The sequence below is a fragment of the Lactuca sativa genome, chromosome 4 (assembly GCF_002870075.4).
Source record: "Lactuca sativa cultivar Salinas chromosome 4, Lsat_Salinas_v11, whole genome shotgun sequence".
Lineage (NCBI taxonomy): Eukaryota > Viridiplantae > Streptophyta > Magnoliopsida > Asterales > Asteraceae > Lactuca > Lactuca sativa.
Window position 1 is genome coordinate 75,896,451 of NC_056626.2, and position 12,599 is coordinate 75,909,049.

Genomic DNA, 12,599 nt, shown 5'->3' on the forward strand with positions numbered 1-12,599 from the left:
TATGATTCATTCTCCACTTTCTTATCCAGATTCCTTAATTTTTTTTAATACGCAATGACCTACCTTCTGGCTTTTCTTTTTCTAATTCATGGTCCTTGGTTATATCCTTTAATCTAAGCAACCAGGTATGAAAAAAATTTAATCTTCTTTTTTGTTGTCGTTCCTTATCAATTGTATGCACACTACAATTCCTTATCAACTTCGAATTCTATTATCACTAATATATTTATTTTTCATATTGACCTACGTAGAACTCTGTTTACTATTCATCATCTTCAATTTCTTGAATTATCAAAGTTACCAGGTACCAACATGTTGCTAAAAAAACTATTAAATTTTGTTTTTTATCATATTAACCTACTAAGTCCTCTGTTTTATGGTTAGTTTTCGGATACCTGTAACAACTAAGATCATGAATTTAGAAGACCCAGTAGTGAATCAGTCGTTTACAACACATACAATTGAAGATATTGATGCAAATTCTTCTTTGGAACCAACGTTTGAATTTAAGAAAATAAATGATGACAGTGTGAATCTTGCATGTGACGAAGATGAAGCTAAGGATCTAAGCATTATGGGTAAGGTTTTCAATACACCTAAGGATGCATATACATTTTATAACCAATATGCTTTTCTACATGGATTCGGTATACGTGTTCATTGGAGCTTTAAAAATAAGACCACAAATGAGCCTTATCGGAAGACATATGTATGTAATAAACAAGGCTTTAAAAGTTTGAAGGGTAATACTTTATGTGGAGGCACTAAGAAGCGTCGTAGAGATTTGAGAACAGGATGTCAAGCAATGCTCCGGATTTCAAAAGGAAAAGATGGAGAATGGTTTGTGGATGTGTTTAATGACAAGCATAATCATGAGTTAAGTATTACACCTACCAAAGTGATGAAACATCGTTCTCATGGGAAGATCCACCGTTCAATGGCGTGCAAGTCTCTTATGGTGGAACTTGGTCAATCAGGGTTAAGGCCTTGTCAAATCAAAAAGGCTGTCAATGTAATGAAAACTCCATATAATGTCGATGTTACCTCAAAGCAATGCGCCGATGTTTTATTCGAGCAACGAAAACAGTACAAAGGTAAAGAGTTTTATGGGTTGATTAAACATTTCCAAGATAAAGCACTAGTAGATAGTAACCAATATTTTGCCGTGGATTTGTTTGATGATGGGTCTCCTAGAAATGTTTTTTGGGCTGATGGAAGATCACGAGATGCATATACTAAGTTCGGGGATGTCGTTGTGTTTGATGTCACATACATGACAAACAAATTTAAGATGCCATTTGCTCCGTTTATTGGTGTGAATCATCATGGTCAGTCTATATTGTTTGGTGGTGCATTACTAGAAAATGAAAAGGAAGAAACTTTTTGTTGGCTATTTGAACATTTCTTAAAGTGTATGTTTAGCAAGTATCCAGTGGCATTGATAACAGATCAGGATAAAGCTATGGGTAATGCAATCAAACAAGTGTTCCCAAACACTCGACATCGCTTCTGTGCATGGCACATTAAGAAGCATGAATTGGAACATCTCCGACCACTTGTAGCCCGTTATAATGATTTTAGAGAATCTTATAAACAATGGGTCAAGAGTGATACAATTGAACAATTTGAAAGAAATTGGGACATTATACGTGATAAGTATAACATCGAAACTAACAGTTGGATAGCCGAAATGTATAACCAACGAACACATTGGGCCAAAGCCTTCTTAAAAGATGTTTTCTTTGCTGGCATGACTACAAGTGGAAGAAGCGAGAGCATTCATTCATTTTTTGATGGATTTGTTAATTCCAAGACCATGTTGAATGAATTTGTACTCCAATATGATAAAGCAGTCGACTCTCGAAGGGTTGCCGAAGAAGATGAAGACTTCAAGACGATGAACTCCAGTCCGGTGCTTTCTTCTGTTCATCCGATAGAAGCAAAAGCAGGTCAGTTTTATACAAGAAAAATGTTTGAGGTTTTCAAAAAAGAATGGATAGAAGCTAATTGTAATTTAACCCATGAGACTTTAAGTAAAACCCCAGAAGAAATAAAATATAGGGTTGGGCAACTTAATATTGAGAAAAGACATTGGAGAATTGTTAGCTTTCATTTTGTGGATCATGTGAATGTCACGTGTTCATGTGCTAAGTATGAAACATATGGGATATTATGCAAGCATAGCCTCTACGTGATGAAGAAAAGACATGTTGAAACCCTTCCTAATCACTATATTTTACCAAGGTGGACACTTAGTGTTAGGTACAAGGTGGGTAATAGCAGCATTAGACTCGATGAAATGAATAGTAAAAATGGAGTTAGTGCCTTAACTTTATGGTGTGTTCGTTCAAACTGTGACAAAGCAATCGAACAAGCAAGTGACTCGCCTACAGAGATAGAAAAATTCAATAGTTTTGTAATAAAGTTTTTAGAAGATCAAAGGATTCGAAAAAATTCTAAAGAATTTGAGACTGTGTCTCTAGATCCATACAGGGGAATTTCTCAAATAGATATGACACCTCAGTTATCTGTTCGAGATCCTGTTGCTCCGAAAAATACGAAAGGGCGTCCAAAAAATGCAACTCGAATTAAGTCTTCTTTAGAGAACATGAAGAAAAAGAGAACATGCTCTTACTGCCAAATACTGGGTCATTATGCCACCGGTTGTCCAAAAAGAAAGGTAATTGTAATATTTATTTGATTCTTCATGATTTTTGTTATCATACTTATATTAACTATTATCATTATATTAACTATTATCAGGTGGATGAATCTGTAGCAGAAAAACAGTGATCATATGTGTAATCAGGTGGATGGTTTCTTTTTCTTGTCTACATGTGTTGTTGGTTGCTGCTGTGATCAATGTGTCCTTTGTGCATCTTCTGTTTGGTTTGTGCTCGTTAGAGATGCATAACTTTACCTCATAAACAATTATTTGTTTTTTTTTTATAGAAAAAGCTTACATAATTGTTTGGTTAATTTATGCAACTTAAGATATATATTAACAAGTTGAAAGCTTTTAGAAACATGAATTTTTAATGAGTGAATGCACCTGAGATTTCATTTAACGGTTCTATTTTTATTTGTTGATGTAACTATAGATTAAATTATTAAAGTTATTGTATCTGATTGTTTCTTATATGTTGGTATTTTTTGACTTTGTAAATACTTAAAGAAAATTACACCATATCAGTACACATAATTAACTTAATTGATCAGTAGGATGTCTAAAATATACTCTTTGAATGTATATACTTACAAAAGGTACTTTCAAAGTCGCAATATTACATTTGACTTAGATGTGTATTTATTTGTTCTTTTAATCGTATTTAAGGAATCAATTTATAGGGGATGTGTTGCTACTTTGGGTAAAAAAAAATGTAAGTAGGTTGTTATTACGGGTAATAAGTTATAAGTACGTCGTTATAATAAGTAAATTTCAGTAGTAGCAAACTTTCAAAAATCGATAAAACTATAAGACTGGAATATTTGAATTTATATCTCAACTCTAACAAGGAAGAATATTATAAAATTTTACATAACAAATACCTAGGTCTTTTTTTATTAGAACTAAATACAATATTCGGAGTTTATACTTTATACAATTCAAAACCCAGGGAAATTTACAAGAGAAGAAGCATCGGTAAAATTTTGTTTTCACAATCACGCAAACGGAAAAGACCTCAACTTAGAAGATGACCCACTAAAAAAATACTCAATTTAGCAAATGGTTTGAAGCATCCTAATTCTTTCATTGTCTAATCTTTGTCTCTCGTTCTTGTTTCAGGCCATTTGTCCGCTCAAGAAGCGTATTTGACTGTCATAAAAATAGGCAAAGTTTTAAATTGAGCATATACATACAGCTAACATATTGAAATATTTATTGTGTACTTTTAGTCTTCATATTTTTGTAGCTTATTTCTTTTAAAAGAATGATAGTTTCAACTACAAGCACCTTAAATAAATAATAAACTGCTAACATTGTGTATTTTTAGAGGTTTATTTCATTTAGGCATTCCATCAAACACCTATTAAGCATTCCAATTAGCAAGAATTTGTGAGATATATAATGTCACTTACCTGTTGCCATTGTACACAAATTTCAATCTAATACAACTTTCTATGAATTAAAAAGAAATTTAGCATGTTATTGCAACTATTTGCAATTTATTCAAACCACAACTGTGTTAAACGATAATAACAAGTTGCCCACTGATACATGAAAGAATAAAAGTCAAAATCAAATGGCAAAGAAACGGACTGGGGACCCACGTCTTGTCTTCCAATATTTGAAACCCACGATCAGAATAGGGGAAGGAAGAAAGATATGATGAAATCATTCAGCTTTAGGGGAAAACTCACTAGAAAAAAATAAAAATCAAATTGGAAGACAATAAAAAAAATCAAATTGAAAATGAAAAAAGGGATGTGGGTTGTATAGGACGACGATAGAAGTAGTCGAGCCTACAATTAGTCGTGCCCACCCATATGGTTCTTGAGGAAGAAGCGGAGGATTCAGAGTCGTGTGATAATAGTAGCAACAACGAATAAATCCATGGAAAAGAGCAACAAGTAAGAATCGATAATAAATGAAAATTTGGGGTTCGGTAAGGAACAAAGAAATTAGACAGCGGGTATACATAAAACGGCGTAGTATCGCAGGTTCCACACCTAAGGTTACACGTATTACAGCCTCATACTCACTTTTCCCATATATATATATATATATATATATATATATATATATATATATATATATATATATATATATATATATATATATATATATATATATATATATATATATATATATATATATATACTGTAAAATACAAATAAGTTATGGGAAATAAATTTTAATTTTAGGGCTTCACAATTCACAAATCACCGCTTCAGCTTTATTCCGTCTTCCCAAATGACGATCGACTAGCTTCGACTTGAGAGTGGCGAACAACGAACTGTCGATTGACGAGAATAAGACCGACTCCAAGTCTCCGAATGCGATTTCTCCAACTTCCAGACCAAGACACGACCGCCGCCGACGTCCTTCACTGGTCTTCAGCCTTCACGTCAACGAATCATAATCAACTTTATTCGGTCTTCAGCCTGTGACTTCACATTTAGGTAAGTGGTAATGTACCCTTAATTTCCGTCTTTCCTTCTCTGATACAATTGAGACTTGAAAATTTGATTTATGGTATTCGGTCTTAATCCGTTTACAACTGAGTCGACTGTTGGCTCGCGATTTTTGTATCTCACCTTCGATTTCGGTGTAACACTGTTTGTTGTTGTGTATTCGGTCTAAAACAATTAAACAAATAAAGCAGTTTTTTAACAAAAAAAAATCCAATTTTAAGCCTATAAACCGGCGGGGGCGGGGGCGGGAGCGACAACTGATTTCGGGGCCCCGCCCGTTTGCCCGTTGAGATCCCTACCCATTTTTACAAATAGTTTTGAAAACAACCCCATTTTTACAAAAAAAAACTGGTGGGAAGAGTAGGAAAGAGGGTAACCAATTTATGGAAACATAATCGGATAAATAGAGAACATATTTGATCTTTTAAATTTAAAATTCCAGTCGAAATCGATTTTGTAACCTGGATCGGCCGGACCTTTCCTGTTTTGTACCAGAACCGACCTCGCATGATTCAAAGAACCGAAAACCAACCCTACTCCGATCCATGGGTCCTAATGGTCACCCGTAGTTGCTGGGCATGTTGTGTATTGGAGTTCCAAGATGAGCGTGCCAAAATACGCGTATTCAATACCGTAGACGTCTTTCATACGCTATGTTCATCCGTTAAGCTGATATCTGTTTAGGGTTCCTTTTTTTTTTTACTTAGCTTTTGTACATTCAAAGCAAAGATCATTTGTTCATCGCGTAAGTCTAGTTGTTTTATGTAATCATTGGTTATTTTCACAAATATGAACAGTTATTCTTCTGTTAAAGTTTCGTTAATTAAGTACCTAGTTCAAATCTGGTTTGCTTTTACTGTTTGCCCTTTCCCCTGTTCTGCATATCTATTTTACATATCTACTGCGAACAGTCCAAAATGTGTATTTGTGGTTATATTTGTGATTGATTTAATCTTTTATGAATTTGTTATTATATATCTAGTTTGTTGGCTGCACAGGTTGGATCTGTGAAAGATAAAGTTATTAGGATGGGAGTCATAAGCACCTCACTGCTTACTGCAGACAATACTCCTATGGTTGTACCAAATACCGTATTTTCTAGTCAGGTGACCATTACTTTACTTCTTTCCTCCCTAACCTTAAAAGTTTTGTTTTAGTATATAACATAGTCTTCCTTTTTTTTTGTTCATAGGCAATTGTGAACAAATCATATGCTGGTTGGCATGAATTGGTGTCCAATATTTATCTTCAAGTTGATAAGAATGAGGAGATCCACAAGATGGTAGAAGAAATCATAAACACGGTGAAATCGAACCCAAACTAAAAAACATGGTATGTGTTTTATTTTCACCGAATAATATTATGTGCACTTTTTACCACGTTGTACTTTAAAAAATATTTTTTTAATTAGGACAAAGCACAACGTAAATCGATCCAGTAGTAGCATTGTACTTTTTAAACGATTTGTCTCATATTTTGTAGGGTGAAGGCGACTTACTTTCAGCAAAGCAAGATATTCTTCTGCAGTTGGTTAAGATAATTGAGAAGCATGGGCTTAAACTAGATGATCACATGGGGAAACTAAACACTTTCTAACTCTATGGATCTGTAAATAAATAGTTTTAACTTTTGGTTTTGGATTTTGTAACCATCTTCATTTTAATCCTTGAAGTTGGTATTAGGAAAAACACTGATTGGGTTGTCAGCTTATGTTAAGAAAATGTGAAAGACCCGAATAGCATCTTAATGCGTTTCTAAAATATCATGTGTAAACTTTAATGCTATTTGTGCACAAGGTTCCATTTCTTTAAACACTGATTGGGTTGTCAACGCATGTAAACTAGTAAAAAAGCATGTGTTTTGCCATGGGTTTGAATGAAGTGTGGTTGTATGTGACATAACTAGCATTCAAAAATACATTGATAACATTAGTAATCTTCAATGATTTGTAGCATAACAATGTGTAACCAAGTGTGGTTATATGATAACATGATTACATCCATTATCATCATTTACTTCAAGGATAACATAACATTTTTAAAAAAAAATAGACACCAACTTATTTTTACATTTAAGAAGCAAATTATAGGTTTATAGCCTATATAAAATAATTTTGGGTCAAATGAAGGGCAAAACTGGTTCAGAACAGCCACTTTTATCAAAAATTATAATAAACAGAGAGAGAGGTGGACTTCTTTTTTGTTTGTTTGAGAAAATTTCATATATATATCTTTGCCAACATTAGATATTACCTTCCGAAATTCATAATTACGTATATATCATTCTTAACCTATTAAACTCAAATTTATATCCAATCCTATAATTTAATAAGGAATAAATCAATTTAATATCAAAAACATATATTTAAAATGTTAAATACATATAAATTTATCAAAATACCCTTTGCATATTATATCCAAATCAAATTCTATTAGTTTTTTTGGGTAAATTACACCAATCGTTCCTCGTGCATATGCTAGAAAACGTGTATTTTTAAAAATTAACTTGGACTGCTCCTCGTTTGTTTTAACCATTGCACACTTCATCCCTCCAAACATAAAAAAACTATTTTACCTTTTACAATTTATTTTTTTTATTTTTTTATTTGTTTTATCATTTTTTAGTTAATAAAAAAAGAAAAAACATATACACCTATCCACCCTCCCCCTTTTCTTTCCCTACATTTCTTTCGTCTCCCTGACTATCTGGAAAGAGCAAAACACCATCACCATCGTATCCTCCGATGACCCCAATAAGATGACTCTAGACTGAAAAGAAAGAACTCAATTTTTTTTTTGTTTAAAAACTTCACCATTCTCTTTCTCTTGTAGCTCTTTCTCTTTAAAAACTCCATTTCATGGACCGAAAAGAAAGAATAGGTCCCTTATCGGAAATGGTCGGAGAAGAAGATACGGGTAAACGCAAACCCTAAATAGTCGTCTCCATCTGATGTGTCATAACACAAATCCTAGATCGATGTAGCATCCCTTTGTCTTTTTAGATGTGCGTCTGGAGGTAGCGATAGGGTTTCAAGAGGTGGCGATAGGAGGTCTGGAAGAGTCACATAGGTGCTGATGGTGGCTTTGTGAGGTCACTTTTATCCGGCGAGGCGACGACTTCATACAGGGCCGGTCCTGAGGATTTAAATACCTGGGACGAGCCGGAAAAAAGACCCTTAAGCCCTAAAGTGTAATGAATTAAATTTATATAAATTGCAGTTTTTTTATTTTATTTTATTTTATTATTATTTTTTTTTATTTTTTAAACGACAATAGATTTTATAACAATAAACATAGAAAAATCATAGTATTTTACTAAAAAAATGATAGAAAAAACATCCACGTAACAGAATATTCAGTTAATGAACATAAATCAAGAAAAGTCGAACAACTTATCTGATTTTGTCATATCCATGTTAAGTCATTAAGTAAAAAAAAAAAAACATTTAAGACAATGATATGAAGTTGACTTTGTATATATTATTTAAAACTAAAAGCTTATAAAACAAGTCTAGTATTGGACTTCTTAAAGATTTAACAATATTTATCCGTGTTCAAGTTCACATTCACCATTTGACAAAGTATTTTTTTTTTAATTTGATATATGTTTTATGGTGAATGTAATTGGATATAACATCAAAAAGTTTGTGTAGAGTTGGTTTTCTATCACACAAATTCCGAGTTTTATATTACTTGAAATATATAATATATTATGGTGTTCCAATCACTTTGAGATACAAAATCGATCATAACTGTGAAGGCATTTCTGTTTTATCTTAATTATCAAATGTTGCCCTAATAAGTTGAGATAGAAATCATCAATGGATAAATCCTTCCCAGATGGATAAAATCCAATTAATTAAAAGAAAGAAGTAACTCACACTGTTGCCACATAACTCCAGCATATTCATATCCCTTCTTTGTTGCGCCAACAACCTTCATTGCCCATCTCCTAAACCGAACCCTCACTTATTCCATTGTATCTACCATTCTGCCAACACAAACACAAGCCTCTGAACATCAAAATACAATAATGAATTATCTCAAAAGATATAATCAGAAAAATTGTGAGCAAACGCCATGGATTTGTACGCAATTTTTGGAGTTTCCGTATCCCAACGAAGATTCCAAGTGTTTTTATCGTAGCCGGACGTTCTCATTTACATTTACACGATATTTGGGCATGATTCAACTTTTCCAAATTCAAAATACAATATATTAAAAAAAATTAGGGCCCCTAAAAAATTGAGCCCCGTTCACATGCCCAGTTTGCCCTCCCTCACAACTGGCCATGACTTCATATGTCGCTGGAAGTGGCCTCACCATCGATAGATGGGATGTGATTGTGGGTGAGGGAGTTGGCTGGAGACTGTGATAGGTGGTGATGGTGGCTCTGCGAGGTCACCTTCTCCAGAGGTGGAGACAATGATGGTGGCCGGCGATCTAGCTGACGATTTTGGGTGGATATAATCGTTGGAAGTGGCTTCACCAAGTTTGTGAGTTTGTTTCCGATTAGCAACAATTGAAGGGTGGGGTGGGGAAAATGTAGGGTCTCTATTTTTTTTAAGAAAATTGATAATAAAATAATAAAAACATTAAATTAATTGATATGACAACTCGAAAGATTTAGATCTATGTCTAGATTGTAACCATGTGCAAGTGAATTGAAACGTAGTTTGTTATTATAAAGTATTACAAACTAAGAGGACATTGTTCGTATACGATAATATGAATTATACTTAGAAAACCTTATCGTAATTAATCTTGAAAAAAAAAATCATCAAACTATAAACAAAATCACACACTAATGAAATCTCATATGCTTTTGAAGTTTTCTATCGAGTTTTCTATTGGGTTTCTCCATGATTTCGATCACATAAAAGTAGTTTCCAGTGGGATTTTTTTTATTAGATTTGATGTACGTCGAAGATACACCTTCGACACACCTTGGGAGGAAAGCTTCAGGTTTACATGGATTCACCCAACAAACTATCATGCAACACAACCAAACATCTAACATATATCCAAACTCACTCATCCCGTTTAAACCACAACAGAAGGCTCTTTCCGGATTACTAGCACCCTTCATTTTTCCTTCTTCCATTCCTTTTACATTTCCAGCTTCAAGTTTTCAAATTATCTTAAGAACAAGCTAGGTTCTTTTCAAAAATCTTCATCATCTAGGTGGTCCTAAGATTTTTGGTAAGTAATTTTGAAAACTCCTAGTGTTTTCACACATTATTTTGCTGATTTCATATCATTTACACACAAATTTTCGTATGTTAGAATCACTAGGAAACTTGCATCCAAGAAGCTCTTCAAGTTCACCCACTTCATTCTAGGCTCGACATCATCTTCATTTTGCTTCCTACAACTCGAAAACATCAAGGTGAGCTTCATACCCCCATGCTTTTCGTGTTTTTCATGCTTTTCGGCGGGGGGGGGGGGGGGGGGGGGGGGGGATACAAGTCAAGTTTCGTTTACCCATTGAATATTTACATGCACCAACTTGTTTATGGAATGTTTTGTGTTTATGATGTCAAAAACCTCATGCTTACACACCTAAAAATCATGTTTTATAAGCTTGTTATAAGTTAAAATGAGTTTGTCCATTGAACATATGCATGCATTATGGTTATAGGTTGAACATGGAACAAATTATTGTATAAAATGGTTGATATCATTTGTTAACAGCATAAAATCATAACATATGTGATTGTTAACACTTTTATTACACAAAAATCGGGCTTAAAGGTTAATATACTCGAAAACAACAAGAACACATGTTGTAGAAACTCAAATATGTTTTGATCTTTGGATAATTACTTGTCCCACTTTTACAAATTAAAAATTTTACAAGTACAAAAATGTTAAAGTCATCTTATGGTTTTTATAAAAAAAAAATCGTGACCTAATAAATGGTCAAGTTAAACTATTTTGTGTTTACAAAGTTACAGCTGGAAAAAATATGAGATATGCAAAACTACAAATTTTTGGAGATTTTTACCAATATTAAACTTTTCTAGTAAAAATAGTCGTAATTATGTTGTCGCTATTTTGATGGTTTGAAACCCAATGATATTATGTTATTTTTACAACATATGAAACTACCAGAGATATTTATTACTGACTATTTATATAAAGTTTTACAAATAATTTACATAAAAGAGAATAAAAAAATAAACTGCTGACAGATCAGTTTCCATGTCATAAACAACATTTTATGAAACTTATAAAATGTGTGTCGTAAATAGCATGTCGTGAAACTCATAAAACGCATGTCATAAATTTTCAATAGAGTAATCATTTCTCATTACAAGAAAAAGGGGAGTCCTAGTTCACGTAAATTTGTTAATGCTTTAGTGAGACATTCTTTTCACCGTACCTACCTAGCGTACAACCTAAGTTCTGTATTATAACCAGAGTCTCCTAGAGAGAGCGAGGTAGTGTATAGATCTATATGGGGATTGACACCCCCACACCTGAGCTGTTCACTACAGCTAGAGGGGTCAGTCTAGGGTGACAAATATCCACCAATTCCGATGCCTAAAGAACGTCGTAACATGCATAACAATCATATCAAACATGGTTATGATAAATTGATAACTCACATAGGGATTAACAATGCTATCTTGGTTTACGGGAAGCTCACACTTCACTGGTTTTATAAAATATAAAACTTCATACTATTTTTCAGTACACTATATTCACCATTCCGGTCTTAGTGTTTAAGACTATAGATTTTCATACATCAAAAAATATTGGATTTTCTGGGAACATACGGTTAAAAGATACAAAGAAACATGCATACATACATTTTCAGTCTTTGGTATAAGACATACAACACATTATCATAGAAAATATCGGATTTTCTGTAAAGATAAAATTCTTTCAAACAAAACAGATACAAACTGTGTTTCATACAAAAATGCTTATGAACTCACCAACATTCATTGTTGACGATTTTCAAAATGATTTGTATTCTCAGGTAACCAATAAGTAGGTACTAAGCCATCAAGAAACTGGATTTTGTTGTACTTTGGAATTTTTACTTTTCAGTTAATGTTGAATAACAAATACACTATGTAAACAATGCAAGTTTGTATTTCTTAATGTATGTTGTTCGGGTTGCTATGTTTCATTCATATTCAATTGTTATGATACTATACAATGATGTCATTCACCCCGGACGTTTTTACCGTCCTGGTTTGGAGATGTGACAATTGAAAATTAAAAAATAAAGTTATTATTGTCATTTCAATTTTTGAGGGATAAAGTATGCAAAGTTAAACCCAATGAGGGACGGTCCGAGTTAATTTTTGAAAATAAGGACTAAACACGTTTTCACGTTCACTAAGGACGATGGGTGTAATTTAGCGAAGAAATCGTTGGAAGTCCCCTCTTGGTCGATCAACCTCTCACCTCTGCCAACAAGACAAGTTCTGTCTCTCTTCCATCTTCCGG

General features: G+C 33.3%; 1 protein-coding gene and 1 long non-coding RNA gene across 2 annotated transcripts; both read left to right on the forward strand.

Annotated features, from left to right (window-relative positions):
- The first annotated feature begins 412 nt into the window (after positions 1-412).
- Positions 413-2,793, forward strand: LOC111897127 (protein FAR1-RELATED SEQUENCE 5-like). The gene is made up of 2 exons (XM_023893116.1): positions 413-2,680; positions 2,764-2,793. The coding sequence occupies exons 1-2, from the start codon at positions 413-415 to the stop codon at positions 2,791-2,793; spliced, it is 2,298 nt and encodes a 765-aa protein (XP_023748884.1).
- A 2,051-nt stretch (positions 2,794-4,844) lies between these two features.
- Positions 4,845-6,915, forward strand: LOC111896627 (uncharacterized). The gene is made up of 4 exons (XR_002851993.3): positions 4,845-5,124; positions 6,135-6,242; positions 6,329-6,468; positions 6,619-6,915. It is a non-coding gene; the product is annotated as an uncharacterized LOC111896627 (long non-coding RNA).
- Positions 6,916-12,599: the final 5,684 nt, after the last annotated feature.

Coding starts and splice junctions, on each gene's coding strand:
- LOC111897127 (XM_023893116.1), top strand. CDS start 413: ATGAATTTAGAAGACCCAGTAGTGAATCAGTCGTTTACAACACATACA. Junction 2,681..2,763: donor CCGGTTGTCCAAAAAGAAAG/GTAATTGTAATA, acceptor AACTATTATCAG/GTGGATGAATCTGTAGCAGA.